This window comes from Microcaecilia unicolor, chromosome 7 (assembly GCF_901765095.1).
Source record: "Microcaecilia unicolor chromosome 7, aMicUni1.1, whole genome shotgun sequence".
In the NCBI taxonomy this organism is placed as follows: Eukaryota; Metazoa; Chordata; class Amphibia; order Gymnophiona; family Siphonopidae; genus Microcaecilia; species Microcaecilia unicolor.
In genome coordinates this window covers 180500470-180521233 of record NC_044037.1, presented here as the reverse complement: position 1 = coordinate 180521233, position 20764 = coordinate 180500470, and the positions used below count along the sequence as shown (strand labels likewise).

The window sequence follows — 20764 nt, the reverse complement described above, 5'->3', positions numbered from 1 at the left end:
CAGTGTGCCTATCCTGGCCATTGTAGTTATGATTCTGGGCCAGGAATCATGTTGTAAAGCTTCTTCTGCAGTCATGGGCCCTGAACCTGGCCACCTTAAGAGCTGTGAATGCTGTCTCCTTATCATCCTTAGCCCCAGCTGACCCAGGAGCACCAGGAGCAGAAGACCCAACTCAGGAATGAAACAAGGAACATTCTACAAGTAGGTGAATCTCTTCATAAAGGTGGTTAGTAAATTCCAATAAATAAAGTTAGATACGAATATGTGTTGCCTCTTTCAAGTAGGTACAACATATGTACCTTCTTAACAAATAAAAGTGAATTTACATCAAAACAATAAAAAATCATTTTATTTATGGATTTCTCCTCAGACACATGGACTACCAATTAAGTCATTACTGGAAAACACAACAGAAGAATTAATGGCCAAAATAAAAGGTGAGGATGACATCTTCTCTGCAGCTCATTATTCCCTACTATGAAGTCACTGAGATTACTGGACATGGTGGTTTTAAAATTCATTTTGATTCTTAAGGGAGGGGATTTTTTTTTCCTACAGATATTTGATTTGAGACGAACAAGTTGTACAGACTCTGACCCATCAGTATAGTCATGTGCTACACTCAGTTCAAGTCTTCCCCATCCCCTGGTCAAAGAATTATTTGATTTTGGGTAGGTTCTGATTTATGGGATTGCCACAAAGTCAGGAGACTTTGTAAGTTATGGTATGGGATTGGTCTAAAGTGACTTCAGAGAGAATTCATAAAGAATTTGATTTAGATGTTGCCTTGTTAGCTGATAAGCTGCTGGAAGCAGAGACTGAACTTGGAATGGTACCCTCACCCCTTGTAGGGAAAAGTATGGGGAAAAAATTGCTGGTGTCATCGAAGCCTTTTGGGACCAAAGCACAAAATAAAGAAGGAGATAAAGGATCACTCTGAAGTAAACAGGTTTTAAAGGAAAGCAAATCTGATCAGATGAAACAAGAGTATAGGCCCCATTTACTAAGCTACATTATAGGCGTGTTAGTGTTTTCAACGCGCGTTAGCCATGTACATGCCTACAATATCCCTACAGGCGCCTACACGGTTAGCGTGCGTGCTAATTGTAGGCGTGTTAGAAACGCTAACGCGCCTTAGTAAACAGGGTCCTATTGTTTGTGAGCCCTTGGCTTGGATTGGCCGCTGTCGTGGACAGGATGCTAGGCTCGATGGACCCTTGGTCTTTTCCCAGTGTGGCATTACTTATGTACTTATGAGCACATTAGTCAGTATGGTATTTGGACCAAACCTCTTTCTTGGCTTTTAAAGGAGTTTTCAGCAAAGGCAGAATATTTGGATGCAGATGGTCACCGATTTTTTTCAGCTCATTCTTTGCTTATCAGTTTCAGGCAAAAATTCTAGCAATCTGTGCTAGTTTTTCCTTGGATTTGTCAGCATACAGTGAGGATTCCCCTCCAGGTTCTTTGATTGGAGAGAATGGCCTGAATTTTGGTAGCTTTCACCAGGCGTTGGAGGTATTGAAATGCTTCTTTAGGGCTATTCAATCTTTTTATTGTTGGCTTCATCCCATTCCCAGTAACTGGGTTAAGATTTGAGAGATGGTGGCTAAGGGACACACGGGAGTGAGCTCCTGCATATCTCCATGTTTTTATATTCGGGTATTCCTTTGACCGGGCGAAATGGGGAAAAGGAGGGAGAAATCCAAATCTTACCACTCAGCATTTGGGCATATCCCTGGATTGAAGCAGGCTACATTGGAGGCTTTCAGGATTCCCCATGTTCCAAGCACTGATCCTGCTTCGGCATCTCTGCCAGTTTCAGACACACAGTGTGCATCATGGACAGGGTTTCAGTAAGCCCTGATCAAAGAGCAGCCCCCAATGACCCAGAAGTACCCGCCTCGGTGTGGAACACAAACTGTTCTTGAGGTGGAAATCTCTGCTGAGCTGCATGAGAGGTCTCAAATTCAGTGTCCTCACCAATGTCTGGCAAAAGACTGAAACTTGCAGAAACTTTGACTGTGTTTGCTGGTGCTTCAGGTGAAAGTATATCTCTGCTGACTCCAGTTTCACAGGGGATTTTCAAGACAACTGTTATTAACACTAGAAGCAATCTCGGATGCTATCCAGGAGGCAACTTCACTCTAATAAATAAACACCCCGATTCTATATAGTGCTCCTATAATAACCTTCAACAAGAGCGCCTTGTTTCGCTCATAATAATGCTGCTTCAGGAAGGAAAAAGTAATGCACCAAGTCTGCTACAGATCAAGTCATGCCCAAAATGGCGCTCTTGTTGAAGGATATTATGAAATAGACTAAGTATTAGAAGCTTTCCTGCTCTGCTGAAGTTTCTCCCTTGTGGTGGCAATTGGTTTACCGCTGGTTTGGCGGCACACAAAAGAAGCACGTATCCAGTGGAAATACAGCTCTGAGCTAAGCTGTTTGTCAAATTACCTGTACGGATGGGACAAGCACTTGAAGACATCTACAGCTAAGTTTGGGTTTTCTGTTTGTTCCTGTGGTTTAGGACAATTTTCAACATTATGAGTGTGCTTATTGGTGTGCAGTGGGACTTTGAGTGAAATCTTTTTTGTTTTTTCGTCATCAGGAGGAGCTGCTGTGACTGATTTCTATGAGACTTTTCAATTGAGATTTTCAGCTGAACAGATGTCTAAGCAGTTTTTTTCTTTAATTACTGCATTTTGGTTAGGGTGCATCCTAAGATTTTGTTACTGCTAGGTTAGGGTGCATCCTAAGATTTTGTTACTGCTAGGTGAACTTCCTATCTGTCCCTTTTTCCAAGTGGAATTGGGTTTTTTTTTTTTTTTTTTGAATCACCCAGTTTTCTCCCTCAGGTGGAGTTTTTGCAGATGTTTCTTTTTTCCTTTTATCCATAACTAACAAGAACCAATGATATTACCTCGTCCCCCTTGAAGAGAAGTGGATGTCTTGGTGCCTTTGGTACTTTCCCTACTGGGAAATTTGAGGTTCTGTTTGCTAAGTAGTACTACACTAGTTTCAGTTTGAAATTAGTGGGACGGAGTGGGAAATTCAACACAGCATAATAGGTTCAAAACTTGTATTTTTTTTTTTTTTTGTATTGATTACAAGTTGTTTGAACCCCTTCTTTTTGATATTGAAAAAAAAAAGTCTTGCCATTTGGCTGGATGAGGAGTTATCAATGCATAATCTAATTTCCTCAGCAGTTCAAGCTTCATTTGCACCTTTCAGTTCTTTCGACATATTCACAGTTAGTTGAGCCCTGAGGATTCTCTCATTCTGGTCCATGCCTTTTAAACACCTCCAAACTTGATTATTGTAATGTTTTATATACTGAACTACTTAAGCAGATTTTAACGTATAAATTACGGATGCACATTTTGTATTTCAGATCATGACTCGCCATTTCTTCTCTCTCTATTGGCTCTCAGCTGAGTTTAGGATCCAATTTAAAACTTTATACCTGATTTTTAAGGCACTACATCATGGTGGGCTATGGTATATTGCCGAGTTGTTAAATTCTAATGTACCCAGACGTTCTCTGTGGTTCTCTGTACACTCTTTTGTCGCTTCCAGATACTGTGGCATAGACTCTAGTTGCTTTTCCACCCAATTTTCTGCAAATAAGGATCCTCTGTGCTATCCCATCCTTTCCTACATTCTGTTAGCATTTCTGCCTTCATCATTACCTCCACCAACAGCCTGTTCTATGTATCCACTAACCTTTCTAATATTATTCTAATGTTATTAATAATATTAATTATTCTAATGTCTAGTCCTTTTGCAATTTATTTGATCACAATAATATAAATCTAGGGATATAAGGGGAAAATGACAGTGCCTCTGATGATCCAGACTACAGAGTTTATATTAGAAGTATTTCCGTATGAAAATAATGGCATTACATGCATAGAGAGCATACATGTGTAAATGGCAATTTCAGAACCTGCTATTTACATGTGGAAATCCGCACCATGCAGCGATTTTAAGGGGGTGTAGTTTGGGTATGCCCTGGGCAGAACAAAAGTCTAAATGCGTATTCCCCATTTTACAAAGGGAATGCATGTTTATGGGGAAAAAAAATATTCCTCACCGGGTTTTACACCAGTTCAAAGGCATATTATATACATGGTGTCCAGAAAAAACGGAACCCCTTACAAGTTTCAAAATACTTTGCAATTCTTTAAATATTTAATATGACTTTTGAAAATACAATAGTATAATGGGTTTTTTTCTTAATTAATTTGTGCTCAAAGTATCCTTCTTCAACCTTGACACACTCACAAACGTCTTCAACGCCACTGAGCTGTTGGCTCAATGAATTCTGGGGTTCATTAATTAAGAGCTCAATTGTTTTGCAAGCTCAATGTGCTAGATTGTCACTGTATTGAAAAATAAGTACTCAGAAATGTCAGAAATGACTCCAAAGTTTTGCTGCTGTAGGATGTTTTTGGGTTATTTGGGAAAATGTTGGGGTCCCATTTTTTCTAGACACCGTGTAGAATTTTGGAAAGTGCTCATTCAGGCCAGGGCTTTACATGAGGGATTAAGGGAGTAATTCAACCTCCAAAATGAAAAAAAGAAAGACTGCACCTAAGTTTGTTGCATTTACATATCTAGGGGCACGGCCCTGTTTACAATGGCGTGCTAGAGTTTTTAGCGCGTGCTAAAATTCGCATGTGCTAAATGTGTAGATGCCTATAATATTCCTATGGGCATCTACTGGTTAGCACCTTTGTAAACAGGGCCCTAGGTTTGTAAAATTGGACAGCTGCATGTTATACATGGATGTTGCAAAATTGCCACTTCAATGTGGAGGTCTTTATGCTTCAAACATGGAAGCTTCTAGGTTCACACTCTATGTACATTTGTAAAATGGTTGCTCCTGCTGTGCATGCCAGCAAATATGCAAGCATTCCTGATATCCTTATAGGTATTTTACAAAAGGTTTCATGTTTGGAAGAGACTTTAGTAAAATACCACTGGAATTGACCATCTGATTTCCCATCTTAACATTCTCTGTAAAATGGGCCTTCACATAATCTGAAATCCTAACAAGCTTCTGGCTTTCTTAAACATATAGACATATACATATAAAAATAAGGACTATATATATTATTTAAAGTGTGATTTCATTTTCAAAACAGTAGGATTCTAAGGCAAATATATCAGTGAGTCTGTCTGGCAAACTACTAGCACAGTAATAACTAGACGTCCTAATGGACAAGCATATGCTCATACAGCTAGGTCTGTTGGGCTATGCAGGGATCCAGAAAGCTGTACATTCAAGCAACAGCTTTATGGTTTTGGCATAGGAAGGGAGAAGAACTATATAAGGGATCCTATATGTTCATCTACCCAAAATAATGGAGTATGACGGAGGAAAATGACAAGTTTCCTGGCAGTTACATTTACCCCTGGTTTCTATACATGGCGCCTATATTTTGGGGCCCAAATTTGAGTGCACATCTTAACTGACGAGCTGATGAGCAATAATTGGATAACAACCAATTAGTCATTAATTGGCACCAATTAGGATTTGTGAACGCATCTGGATGTATACTATTCTATAACACTGGGCATATAAGCCCCATAGCATGCAACCCAAAAGTGGGCATGGCCATGGCAGAAGCATGGGTGGATCAGGGGCGTTCCAAAAAGTTGCACGCAGTGTTACAGAATAAGTCTGGTGCCTAGAGCTGGATATAGAAACCGAAACCAGTGTTAAATAGCACTTAGCACTGATCTTTTCCGGTGTCCATTTTTCAGTACCATTTATAGAATTCCCCCCTTAGTGCCTACTAGCAGAAATATATCCTTAACAGTGTGGACAGAGATAACAGGGCAGACTGGTTACTTGTCATCTACTATGTACATAAAAGGGAAAGGGAAAGATATTATACATATCTATCTACATCTATCTATATATATACGGTAGATATATATATATATACACATACATACATACAGTGCAATCCGCTTAAGTGCAAGGGTCTGGGACCAAAGAAATACATATGTACTGTTTATTATACGTACAGTATACAGTCTCCGTTAAATGACGTTAGGCTTACTTGAAGTAATCATAGTCCCCTGTACACTCTTGTGTCTGTGAGTTCCATAGACTACGTCTGCCAGACGGTAAAACCTGTCATACAACTGACATCCAGTGGCCTCCAGATAGGCCCGCACGGTGTTGAGACTCTCCAGCGCTCTTGCAAAAGAGACAGGAGGTTGTTGAATTTCATCAGCATGTGCCTTGCTGCTCATTTCATCATCTGTTTCATCATCAGCCGTTGCCTGCCTGTAGGTGCAAATCTCGACATCAGTGCTGTCGTCAGCTGTTTGTAGATCGTAATCAACAGCTACGTAGTGATGAAACTCCTCTTCAGTAACACCGGCTGGGATGTCAATAGCCTGTTCATCTGACGCGTTTGCAACAGCTGCATCTGTTTCGTCCCTCTCTACATCCTTAACAAAGCTTGCCGCTTGTAGCAGTTCACAATGGTTGCCTGTGTAACATGATTTCAGGCTTCTTTCTGCATATGTAGGGAACCCAACAGTGATAGATTACAAGCCAGTTCAACAGCAAGTTTATCCTTGCCAGTCTTGTCATCCATAATGCTCATCAGATGACGTAGCACAAGAGCCCGATAATGTTGTTTGAAATTGGCTATTATGCCCTGATCCATAGGTTGCATCAGAGAGGTACTGTTTGGTGGCAGGAAGACCACCTTGATGTTAAACAGCCTGACGTCATCACTGTATGCAGCACAATTATCACAAAGCAACAAAATCTGACACTTTTGTGCCCGCATTCTAGTGTCTAACTTCTTTAGCCACTGCTTCCAAATTTCCCCAGTCATTCATGAATTTGCGTTAGCCTCGTATGACACAGGAAGTCGCTTAACATTCTTGAAGCAACGGGGCTGTTTGCTCTTTCCAATGACGAGTGGTTCCAACTTCTCACTCCCATCCATATTGCAGCAAAGGAGGATCGTCAGTCGGTCCTTCGACGTTTTACTTCCTGTAGTTTCGGCTTGTTTGAATGCAAGTGTTCCATCAGGAATCGCTCGCCAGTAGAGTCTGTTTTCGTCAGCATTGAAAATGTCATGAGGTGCAAACTCGTTCAAGATGGTAGGAAGAACAGAAACAACCCAATTTTCGGCACCAAAGTCATCAGCGTCTTATTTTTCACCATGCTGTTTCTTGAATTTTATGTTCTTCCTCTCCTTTCATCTTTCCAACCATCCAATAGTGGCTTTGAATTCAGTTAGTCCAAGACTTTCAGCTAGCTGATTAGCTTTCTCCATAAGTAGTGGACCACTGACAGGAAACTGTCTGCTCCTAACTTGAGAAAACCACCGCAGAAGAGCATCTTCTACCTCCTCAGCTTTTCCCGCCCATTTTCGTTTCCGATGTGGATTTGTATTGTTTTGCCAGTCTTCCAGAAGCTGGTCTTTCTGCTTCAAGATACGTGAAATTTGACTGGGATTGACACCATATTCTTTAGCAATAGATGCTTGACTGTTTATTTTCTAATTTTTTAAAAACTTCTATTCGTTCAGCCAGTGTTTAAAAAGTCTTACAGTTGCGCGACGACGACTCCAGTGTACACTCTAACAACATTCTTTCGCTTCTTCTGCCTGTGGCAGTTAACCAACGAGATTTCAAATTTACCACCCCTTTGTCACGCGCCAATCGGCTTCCATATTCCACGCGTGCGCTTATGCGAAGTTTTTCCTGCAGAGGAGTGGTCTTAAACCATGCATATAAGCGAATTTTGCACTTATAAGTGGTGCGCTAAACCGAAGTTTGTCCCCATAGAAACTGATGACGCCAAAAACGGGACTGAAGTACGGCATGCAGTTAAACAGAGCATGCGCTTATCCGATGTGCACTTAAATGGAGTGCACTGTATATATATATATATATATATATATATATATATATACATACACATACCTCATTGTTATATTGCAGGCCACCCAGATGTGTCTGCATTGGTACAAAGTAAATAAATCCAATCAAATATATTTTATCCATTGAAATATATAGCAACTCACGTGATGTTTGTAGGTATAAGTCACCACTGCAACAAATACATTTGAAAAAAGTCATTTACAGACTTGTTTTCAAACAAGTTTGATGCCACTTACAGGCCGTGTTGACAGCAAGTTTCTAAGAAGTCCCAATGTCTTCATCAGCACATTCACATCGGAGTCTGAGAGTAATCGGAATAACTGTTCTGTACTCAGACATCTTAAAATATCTGTCTTTATCTTCTGCTCTGCTTGGAATGCCATATTCTGAAGGATAAATACATTTAAAAAAATCATCTCTGAAACTCATTGTTAGCATTGTTACTCTTCTTTGCACACCCTGCAATAGTCACAAAGATTGGTGTGATAGCACGCTGCATGTTCAGGATGCAAAATCATCATCACAGTTGGTCAACAGATGGCAAAGCACTGGGCATGCAAGTATAGTTTAAAAAATTACACTTTATGCACAACTTAAGCATGTAAAATAGTATTTTATGCATTTCAGTAGGCACTTATACAACTGACTGGGGTTATATGCATATAAAAGACATGGCACTCAAAAAACAGAGTCCAATATTAAAAGTGATACATGCATTCGCTAGCAGGTGGCAAAATGTACAACTCACTTATACAGTTATTTTTTAAATAATCTGGATAAAATGGTCAGATTTCATCCAGATAATAAGGTGCTGAGTTTTGGGAGGAGTGGAAGTAGAAGCAGGGTCAGATCCAAAGCCAATTGCAAGAGGGTAACAATATTCAACTGCTTAATGGATAGGTTATCCAGACAGATTTGGGGCATAGATATCAACATGGGCTACCACTGAGACATGTTAATTTACCACAGGTTCCATTTTATACAATGTGATTCAGTTACTAATAACTGGGGTTAACAGTAAAATAACACATCTTATCCACAGGTCACTTTGATAGCTTCCGCCCTTAGGCTGCTATCAAATAGACCTAAATCTATCTGGATAGTGCTAGTGCAGTCACTGCTTAATATATATATATATATATATATATATATATATATATATATAGCACTGCTACTTGTACAGAAGGTGGAGCTGAATATGCACTTGAAGAGTAATTTTATAAGGGGTATGGCCTTAAAATGGAAAAGTACATGCCCACTTTGGTCACAGTTTAGTCATAGGTGTGGCATGTGTGCATAACCTCTGATAAACTACTGACCAATGCAAAAGTATGCAATTTGACATGATGGTGCATACTTTGCTGATGAATGTGTACAGGGATGGTGGGTAGAGAGGGTACATATGCACATAAATTATAAAATACTATGGTTTACTATGCATTGAAAAATACTGGTGCAGACATTTACACTAATTCTAGGGCTGGGGTAAATGTTAACGCCTGCGATGTAGTTACACATTATGCCACTTAGCACTAGTATTTTATAAAGTGAAGTTATTCACCTGTAGCAAGTGTTCTCCAAGGACAGTTGCTACACAGTTGGGTGACATTATCCAATGAAGCCAAGCACAAATGCTACCCAGTGTTCTGACTTTTCTAGAAGCCTTTGGAAGCCCCAAACTACACATGCGCAGGTGCTTTCACACCCACCTCAATCGCGTGGAACCAGCTGTTAAGTACAAAAACACTCCTAGCTGAGAAAAGAGGGTCTGTGGTAATGTGTGCCCTGCTGTCCTCAGAGAACACCTGCTACAAGTGAGTAATTTCACTTTCTTTGAGGACAAGCAGGACATCACTTAATACAGCTGAGAATCACTATCTACCAGGCTCACCAAAAACAACAAACCAATGGACAAGATGGATTTGCAACAGGCAAAACTTATGTAACATTCCTGTTGTGTGGATGCGATGTGGAAAAGAATAAAAATGGGCCTAGGAGGGTGGAGTTGGATTCTAGACTCCAAAACAATTCTGCAGAATTGTCTGACAGAACTGGCTGTCGTTATCAGGAATCCTGCTCAAGGTAGTAATGAGATGTGAATGTATGGACTGAAGACCACATTACAGCTTTGCAAATCTCCTGAATGGAAGCTGACCTCAAGTGTACTGAGGCAGCCATTGTGAACCGTGACATGACCCTCCACAGTCAGCCCAGCCTGGCATAAGTGAAGGAGATGCAATCCGCTAGCCAACTGGAAAAAGTGCTTTTACTGCTGACTGCCCCCATCCTGTTTGGGTGAAAAGAAACAAAAAGCAAGTGGACTATAGTCCACTCCAGATAGGTAGCCAAGGCTCACTTGCAGCCAAAGGTGTGTAGAGCACTTTCGCCAGGATGGGCATGAGGTTTTAGGAAAAATATTAGCAGAACAACTGACTGATTAAGATGGAAATCAGAAACAACCATTGGAAGGAACTTAGGACGTGTGGACAGAACCACTCTGTTGAGATGAACTTTGTACATGGTGGATCTGCTACAAGGGCCTGAAGCTCACTGATTCTGCATACTGAAGTGATTGCTACTAAGAACAAAATCTTTTAGGTCAAGAACTTCACATGGCACATGTTAAGCGGCTCAAAAGGAAGTTTGATCAGCTGGGTGAGGATGACATTGATATCCCATGATACTGTGGGAGGTTTGACTGTAGGCTTAGTCAAAAGCAAACCTCTCATAAAATGAACAACTAGAGGCTGCACAGAGATGGTTTTACCTTCCATATCATGATGGTAAGCGCCAACTGCACTGAGGTGAACCCTTACGGAGTTGGTTTCAAGACCAGACTTAGAAAGGTGTGGAAGGTATTCAAGCAGTTTTTCTGTAGGGCAGGAAAAAGGATATGAGGTTTTGCCCTCGCACCAGACGAAAAACCTCTTCTATTTGAAATATGCTGTTTTAGTGGAATCTTTCCTGAAGCAAGCAGGACCCGGGAGACACCCTCATGTAGTTGAAGGAATGCAAGTTAAATGCTCGCAACATCCAAGTTGTGAGGGAGAGGGATTGGAAGAAACCCCCTGTTCTGAGTGATGAGGGTCAGAAAACAGTCCAGCCTTCCCAGATCTTTGGAGGATAACTCCAGAAGCAGAGTGAACCATAGCTACCTTGGCCAGTAGGGCGCAATGAGGATTATGGTTCCCCAGTCCTGCTTGAGTTTCAGTAAAGTCTTCCCCAGAAGAGATATTGGAGGATACACATATAGAAGACCTATCCCCCAATCGAGAACAAAGGCATCAGATGCCAATCTGTTGTGTGATCTCAGTCTGGAACAGAACTAAGGAACTTTGTGATTGAAATGAGTGGCAAGGAGATCCACTGAGGGAGTACCCCACTCCCAGAAGGTCTCCCGGGCAATTCTCTTGTTCAGAGACCACTTTTGCGGTTGTATCACCCTGTTCAGTCTGTCTGCCAGATGTTGTCTTTCCCTGCCAGGTATGTGGCCCTGATCACCATACCATAGTTGAAGGCCCACAGCCATACCCCAACTGCTTCTTGATACAAAAAGTACAAACCCATTCCTCCCTGCTTGCTGACATAGTACATTGCAACCTGACTGTCCATTTGAATGAGGATAACTTGGTACATCAGCCAGTCTCTGAAAGCCTTTAGAGCACTCCAAATGGCCCTCAGCTCCAGGAGACTGATGTGAAACTGAGTCTCCTGAGCAGACCAATGATCCAGTGTGAAGCCTGTCCACCTGAGCTCCTCAACTCAGGTCGGACACATTTATCATCAGTGTCCTGTGTGGAGGAGGAATTTGGAATGGAAATCCCAGGACCAGATGGGGCAGAACTGTCCACCACGAAAGCAACTCAATGAGTTTCGGAGTGACAGAAATGACATCATCTAGATTCCCTGAGGCCCGACACCACTAGGACATAACCATTAACCCCACCCCGACTAGTTCAAAAACCCACCAGTCCAAGGTTACAAGGAACCATCTGACTTGAAAAAAATTTAGATTCCCTCCTACCAGTAGGTCATCCGGGACAATCACTTTTATAGAAGCTATGCTCTCTTGGAGCTAGTCAAAAGCTTGTCCCTTGCTTTGACTAGGGAGCTGGGGCTTTTGAGTCCACTGCTACCAAGGGCAGGAATTAGGGCTCTCAGACTGCTGGGAAGGGCAGACAGGAATAGTATACCTACGGGTTTAAGAGTAGTAGAATCTCTTCCACCCAGTGTCAAAAATCTCTGAGAACTGGAGACCACAGAAAGAGTGGGTTCAGACAGGGACTTTATTGTATCAGTATGTTTTTTGATGAGGTTGGTGATCTCCTTCACCTTGTTCCCAAAAAGATGATCACCTTGGTAAGGAATGTCCACCAGCTTCTCTGAACCGCCGGTTCTAGGTCTGAAGCATGCAGCCAAGTGAGTCTGCACATGCTAATACCTAATGGAGATACTCTGAATGCTACATCAAAAGCATCATAAGTTGCCTAAGCACAGTGCTTTCAACACTTCTGCTTGGCTACTAGCTCACGGAGCTGATCAGCCTGCTCTGCAGGCAAAGAGTCCACAAACTCCACTACACTGCACACCAAGTTCCGCAAGTGGATGCTCATGTAGAGCTGATAGGACTGTATGCAGGATCTAAACAAGGAACCTGGAAAAACCTCCTTCCCAAAAGATTCCCGAGTCTTAGCATCCAGCACCAGGGGCATCAAGGTATGGTTTCTAGTACTCTTGGACCTTTTGAGGGTGGATTTGACCATCATGGAATGATGAGGAAACTGCTGCTTCTTGACTCTGTGAGCCTTTTGGATTCTGTAAATAGAGTCTGCCTTCCGAGGAATAGGCTGCACCGAGAGAGGGGTCTCCCAACTCCTCAACTGTGCTGCCTGAAGGATGCACAGACACTGTCAAAGCTTTCTTGGGAGGGACATCATAGTCAAGGATGTCCAACATCTTGGTCCTGGGCTTGTTCTTAATCTCCAAATTAAATGGGATGGACTTTGTCTCTCTTTTTTTTTTTTTTTTTAGGGAAATGGCTAAGTAGAGCTCCTCTGGTGGAGATTTTCTCCTTTCCTGAGATGGGGAGAGGTATTAGGGTATACCAAGAGATTCCTCCTCCAAGAGGACACCAGACACCCAAGTGCAGTCTGTATCAGACTCTGCAAAATATTCTTCATGAGAAGACAGTCTGTGCTAGACTCATGTTCAGACTCCAGGCGAGAGTGCCAACATATGGGTGCCCTCCTTGACTATGGAGGAGCATCCTTCCTCGATGAGCTGGACAGGAGCACTGCTTCTTCCAATACTGACACTGGCACCAGTACCCAGTAGGTCACTGGTGTAAATAAATGGCCAACAGGCAAGGCATGGGCCTCTGGTATTGGCTGGGGCAGTACCACAGCTGACACTGATGCCCCAACATTGCACCGAGCCAAAATACGCTCAAACATATGTAACACTGCCTGGAGCTACTCCTTGAGGTCAGGCAGTGGTAAATGCAGGGCTGATGGTGCGTAAATGGCTTGCAAAGGTGATAGAGCCAAACTGGAGATCTGGTCCTGACTCCAAGAAGGCTGTTGCATCTGTACTGACTTCACACAGCAGGAGTGATCTTTTCGGTGCCGACGCTTCTCAGGAACTAGCAATGTCAGTGTCCCAGAGGTCCTGGCACCATGTTTCGAAGAGGTCAGATGCGCCTTCCATGTCCTCAGTGTTGGATCCAATGATGCTTGGCCCAATAGGGCCCTACTGACGTCCAACACTGACTGAGGTAGGCAGACACCTCTTCGGTGTCAGTGCCTCCCCACTGTCCAATGCAGCTCCGCCAGCCACAGAGACCAATGCTGATGTAGATGTAGATGGACCAAACTTAAGAGCACCAAAAAGTTTCTCGTGCAGCACCTCTGAACTAGACAGCTGCATGGGAACGGGTTTGTGAGAATCCCCTCTAGGGCAACGGGACTTCAATGCATAGGATGGGTTACTTTAGTACAGGAGATGGGTGGGGATGGAGATAACTTGTGGGGACAGGTGAAATTTCTGTCCCCGTGCAACTCTCTACTCTGAACTCTTCAAAGTCCTTTTCTGCATTTTAGGACAGAGTTTACAATCAGAGGCCTTGTGATCAGGTCCAAGGCTTGGCAAGAGGCAGCTGTAAAGGTGAGTCACAGACATGATCTTGTTGAACTGAAGAGTTTTAAGGGACATCAGGGCAAAAATAGTCACAACAAAATCAAATGGCTCAATCTTTTTTCCTTTCTTTAAAAAAGTAATCCACATTAACCCTTAGTGTCCAATGTTCCCATCAATCTGTTCCCATATGGCTTATTATGGGAACATTGGACACTATTAAAATCAAATGGCTCAATTCTTTTTTCCTTTCTTTAAAAAAGTAAGTCCAGACCAGGAAGTTCAGGCTTAAGGGGGCGTAAAGCCAAAATTAAAGGAATTTAAAAGTGCCAGCAAAACACCAAGAAAAAAAAAACAATTTAGGAGAAAGGAAAAAAAGGAGAAGAAGGATAAGGTCCTAAGTACTCACATCGCAAAGACACACACAAAAAACCACACTGAGGAGAGCAGAAAGGAAAAAAGGATAAGGTCCCAGGTACTTACATCGCAAAGGCACACACAAAAAAAACCACACTGAGGAGAGCTGAAAAAAATATGTTGTCTTAGCTCCATGGAAAAAAAAAAACAGACTGCTAGACCTGTACAATTCAGGTGGGTGGGAAGGCACCCATTGGATGATGTCATACAATAGTAAGTGATGTCCCTCTTGTCCTCAGAGAAAGACAAGTAGGCACTGGCTAAAATCAAGGCCTACAGTGCCTACTTTTATGTGATAAATGCATAGGTTTTCCTGAAGAAGGAGAACAACTGAAGTCGGGGGGGGGGGGGGGGGGGGGATAATACTTGCGTCAGTATTTTATTTATAAAATAATGCACATATGTACAGATTCTTACTTGCATATACATTCACCTCTTCCAAGTCCAAGTCAGGAATAAATTTTATGCGGGAGCTTTCAGGATGGCTATTTACTAAAGACACATAGGCATACAGGTTGCCTTTATAAAATCCAGCAACTCTTACAACTGATGGTGCTTGAGACCTAGAAAATTCTGTGCTCAATCATTAATCCTTAAAGCTAAATTCTAATCTTCTCACCATAATTAATTGAAACCATATTCATACTTTACAATCGATACTTACAAAAACCACACAATATTGAAATGTTTAAAGGAACACATTGAAAATATAATTAGTTACTGTGATTTTTGTAAGTATTGATTGTAATGTATGAATATGGTTTCAATTGTTAAAATAAAGTGGGGGGGTTTAGACAGATGATGGTGAATTTACTGTGAGGCTTTTAATATGCCCATTCTTGGGCTATGAAGCCACTGAGGTCTTTTCCCCATTAATCATGTAATGAATTAATTGTGGAGAGAAGATTGGGATTTAGCCTTTATAAAATACGCACCCTTGTGCCTTTCTCACCTAGGTGCCCTGTTACAAAATTATCCTCAAAACTACCTAAAAATGCTACAAGCAGTATGAAGGAGGGAATTATATTTCCCATGGCTTTGGTTCAGTCCCATATGGAATACTAAAGTACTATGTGGTCAACACATTACCATATATAGGTGTGTGAGAGATGAGAGTTGAAAAAGGATCATGGGATAAACTGAAAATTAAGAAGTTATCAATCAAATGAGATAAGATCATACAGGCCAATATGACAGCAGTGTGCAAATGTCACATGCTGTGAAGCTCAAACTGAAGGACAAACCTCCATTGAACCAAGAAGCTCAAATTAAAATTGACTCCAATAAATGTTATTTAGCAGCCCAGCAAGCTACATTAATAAACTGGCTAGTATGTTAACACACCACTAGACAGGTTAGTATCTAGACAGCATATCCAAGCAAGCACCTAACAAGCCTGCAGCAAAAAAAAAAAAAAAGGCTGAACACAATGAACAGATGTCTTCACTCAATCTCAATGTTACACTGGGCTATTACTTTTCAATATACTGGGAAAGGGCACTGAAGTAACAAAAAAATCTTAGTACATAAGTATTGCCATACTGGGAAAGACCAAAGGTCCATCAAGCCCAGCATCCTGTTTCCAACAGTGGCCAATACAGGTCACAAATACCTGGCACGATCCCAAAAAAGTACAAAACATTTTATACTGCTTATCCCAGAAATAGTGGATTTTCCCCAAGTCCATTTAATAATGGTCTATGGACTTCTCGTTTAGGAAGCCGTCCAAACCTTTTTTTTTTTTTTAATTTTTTTTATTTTTATGGATTTACAAATATTTCAAGGAATTACACTTGAATAGAAAGTGTTAAAATAAAAAAAAACATATTAAATAAACATAATAGGAAAAAAGGAAAACTATTTCACTTATTCAACACTCAAGTCCACTTTAAATGGGGAGATATTCATTACACTGGAGGCAAATTAAAGGTAAAAAGTTATCTATAAGATTTCTGCATCTAGGAGAGAGTGAACATACTTTACATTATTTAGTTCCTTATGTTCTCTTAGATGTTACAAATGTTGTTAAATGAGATGGATCCATGAAAAAAAAACCTTTTGTGTATTGTAAATTACAATGCATTTACAAGGGAATCTAAGATAAAATGTGCCTCCCAGGCGCAAAATTTCTGGTTTCAATAACAAACATTGCTTGCGTTTCTTTTGTGTTTCCTTTGCGACATCAGGAAATACAGATATCTTAAGCCCCAACAACAATTTGTCCTTACATTTAAAAAACATCCTAAGTAGCCATGGTTTCCAAACCTTTTATAAAGTCCGCTAAGCTAACCGCCTTTACCACATTCTCTGGCAACGAATTCCAGAGTTTAATTACACTTTGAATGAAGAAACATTTTCTCCGATTCTTTTTAAATTTACTACATTGTAGCTTCATCGCATGCCCCTAGTCCTGGAAAGCTTAAACAGATGCTTCACATCTACCCGTTCAACTCCACTCATTATTTTATAGACCTCTATCATATCTCCTCTCAGCCGCCTTTTCTCCAAGCTGAAGAGCCCTAGCCGCTTTAGCCTTTCCTCATAGGGAAGTCGTCCCATCCCATCTTCTGTAGATTACTTTGAATTTTAACAGTGCAATACATGAAGCAAATACTATGGTTACATACCATTAAAGCCCAAATTCCATTCACTCGAAGGGCTGGATTCTCACTCTGGGTTAAACTACACAGCAGCTCTATGGCTCCAGATTCCAAAATAGGCTGTAATAAGAGGGAAAAAATGTATAGTACTGTGCATTTTATAGATGTTCTAGATACAAATCACATTTTGTTGTTAACAACTTTTTCTTTTCTTTTCAAAAGTAACATTCTAACAATTTTATGCTGTCCCTTGACCTGAATACCGCTCCCTAATATAATTTGCCATATGGTGGTAATTTTATAATAGGGTATCTATAAAAACAGTTTTAATGCACAAAATCACTAGGCAGTAATGTTAAAATGTCAGTAACATCAACATAGCTTAAGATAATTAAATGTTTAATAGTAATATGTAAGTATGATGGCTAAATAGTGGAGTGGAAGAGTGGCCTAATGGTTAGAGCACCAGTCTTGACATCCAGAGGTGGCTGGTTCAAATCCCACTGCTGCTCCTTGTGATCTTGGGCAAATCACTTAAACCTCCATAGCCTCAGGTACAAACTTAGATTGTGAGCCCTCCTGGGACAGTGAAATATCCAATGTACCTTGAATGTAACTCACTGAAAAAGCGTGAGCAAAATCTAAATAAATAAATAAGCAAGCATGTAAAACTTCTTGTTGAAATTCAAAGCGGTTGCTGAAAAAACTGTAGGTTACTTATTTTTGTCTTGCCCTGTAAGTCATGCGGGTATGTACACATTCATACAGTACACCAGCTCATCAAAACTCCTCCCCAGTTTTGACCAAACTACACTGCTGGGATCACCTACACACAGACAGGGCAAAGCTCAGAAGCAAATGCGGACGCTACATTAGCGCCGGACTAGCACCCGCATTTGCTAGTGCTAGATGCTCATGACGGAAATCAACGATCAAGTCAAAAGCTAGTATGGCTAGCATGTAAACTGCATGTAAATTAGTTCATTTTACTTGCGCCTGGATGCGCAAAGAAGAGCGCCCTTAATAAGGGCACCCTTAATACCGGGAACTTAATGCCAGCTCAGAGCTAGCATTAGATTGTTGAAGCAACTCGGCCGTCAAGCCCCAGTGGACCACAAGAACCCCCCCCCCCCCAAAGACAAATCCTGATGGACCAGTCGGACCCCCCACCCCACAAAGATGTGAGAACCTGGTGGTTCAGTGGACTTCAGGCCCCTACCCACCCCACCCCCCCAAATAAAATGTGAACGGAACCCCCCCCCCCAAAAGGACCTTAATCCTGGTGGGATGCACTAAGCAGGGTTTAAACTACCATATAAGGGAGTTTCTCCCTTATATGGTAGTCAAGCCCAGTGCATCCCAGGATGCATAGGGCAGGGCGCTGCCTTTTGAGGAGGCACCTGCATGAGAAGGGAGTCGGACTCCGTCCCTCCTCCTCAAACCAAGGTAGGCCACCAAAGGGAGGTGTCCTGCTAGGGTTCCCACTGGACCACCAGGTTTAAAGTCATTGGGGGGATTGGAAATCTCCTTTTTGGGGGGGGGGGGGGGGAGGAGGAAGGGGTTCCACTGGACCACCAGGTTAAAATTTTATTTTGGGGGCGGGCGAGGGCCTGGGAGAGCCTGGGGTCAACTGAACCACCAGGCCTTAAGCTTGGCCTGTCAAATCAGGTTTGACAGGTCAGGGCTTTTCTCCTATGCTCTTGAGAGCATGCCCAGGCACAATCCAACCACAGTTGTCCCTCATGCTCAATGCTATGACAGTGGTTAAATTTGCATGTGGTATTTCTCCAGCGTTGTTCGGAACAGCACAGGAGTTCTAAGCACGACCCCTTGAGTGCACAACACTAGCTATTATCTTTCTTGCTAAAAAGTGTTTTATCAGCTTCTTTGCAAAGCAACTGAATTAAATGGAATAGCTTCGGAGAAACATTATCAGGTTTGGTAAAAATAGAGATATCTTCTCATCACACTCTTATCTGTTGCCACTGTAGCCTCTTTTAAAAAATAAAGGCAATTCTTTAACTGGGTGTGTGCAGCTATGTGTGCAATGCACACAAAACCGCACCAATTTAGTGCCACTTACATGCCCAAATGCATTATGCACTATTCTGCTAGGTAGGGCACTAAGTACCATGGTGTGTAGATTAAAGAGTGAGCACATATAGGTGGGGCGTAGTATCAACTTACACGAATACTATAAGTTACATGCACTTAGGCATGCCAACTTACACCAGCCACAGACCTGGGGAAACTGGTCACACCTGAATATAGGTGTGTCAATGCTGATTTGTGCCAGTATTCTATAAAGGAATCTTGGCACCAAGATGCTTCCCTAGAACTAACACTCAGTGTGTGGCATCAAAGTTATAGAATTGTGCCATTAGCCTTTTAACGTATTCATGAAAATCTTAACTTTAAGAGTCACTTTATTTGTTCATTACCATCACCTAGTACTAGTGATTAGCACAACCAAGAGACACTACGCAATTTATAGATCTTTGTTTTTGCTCCATGATTGTAAACAAATGCCTATGCTTTTTAAAACCCTTCAGTGTCCAATGTTCCCGTAATAAGCCATATGGGAAGAGATTGATGGGAACATTGGACACTAAAGGGTTAAATTACTGTTTTGTCCATCCTGAAAGTTAGCTAGCACTTTCAAATGTCCTTCTTGATGAAAAAAAAGCTAATATGGCTGGCTCTGTGACATCCAGATAGACTGGATGAGTTGCCTAATGGTTAAACCAGCAAGCTGAGAACAGGAAAGCATGGTTGAAATTCTACTTTTACCACTGAGGTTCCTTGTTACCTTGGACAAATCATTTCACCTTCATTCACCTCGGCTACAAAACTCAAAACTTTAATCCATCTAGGGAAGGAAAATACCTATTGTACCTGAATTTGTAACTCAGCTTGGGTTCAGATTTGGAAAGGTTAGTGATTAAGTCCAAATCCAGCTCAGTTCTACTTAATTTACCTACATCTGGGCTCACCTTCCTCTACACTTGAACTGTCAGTCTAGTTAGAATTTGGAAACTGCTGCAGCTCTGCTTACTGTCATTTATGGCAGAAGAGTTGGAAACTGATGTGCCACAGGCTTTCCTTCATGGCTGCCAAGTCCTTCCCCCTCCCCAGGTCCCAATTAAGCACTGATACTGAGCCACTAGAATGACGGCAACGAAGAGATCAGGTTCTTACTTGCTAATTTTTTTTTCCTTTAGTGCACCAGACCAGGAAGCTGAGGGTTATGTGCCCATTTACTAGCAGATGGAGATAGAGAGCACAAAACTATGCTATGCCTTAACAGGAACAGAATCCCATCATTAGCCAACTCTTGAGACGTTCTAGGGAAGAGATCTCTGGGAACCTGCTCCCTTATCCACTGGAAAGGAGGGTTGGCTAGTTTGAAAATGGTCTTTTTAAGAATAGGTTGAATGTCCTGGCTTATACCATTTGGCATCCCTGAACTTCAGCCTACTGGAAGCAGCTTTGGAGGAGTGCCTAGGCTTATCCTCTGGAAGATTATGAGGTTTAACCTTTCCTAGATCTTTAAATATCTGAACAGAAACTTATTTTTATAGGGGAGTTTACCAAGGTGGGCCTTAGAAGCTGCATCAGTCAACCAATTTCTTAACCAAACGAAGCAACACACAGTTACTGACAAAGCCATACTTCTAGACAGTACGCAAATC

At 41.6% G+C, this 20764-nt stretch overlaps 1 protein-coding gene across 2 annotated transcripts in view; it reads right to left on the bottom strand.

The window, feature by feature from the left end:
* Nucleotides 1-20764, bottom strand: part of ARMC8 (armadillo repeat containing 8) — a 191650-nt gene that overhangs the window by 73099 nt on the left and 97787 nt on the right. For both annotated transcript variants that reach the window (XM_030208942.1, XM_030208943.1), the window contains exons 16-17: nt 17100-17192; nt 8160-8309 (exon numbers count right to left, since the gene is read on the bottom strand). In XM_030208942.1, coding sequence (XP_030064802.1) covers nt 8160-8309; nt 17100-17192 — 243 coding nt within the window. The remainder of the gene's footprint in view (nt 1-8159; nt 8310-17099; nt 17193-20764) is intronic.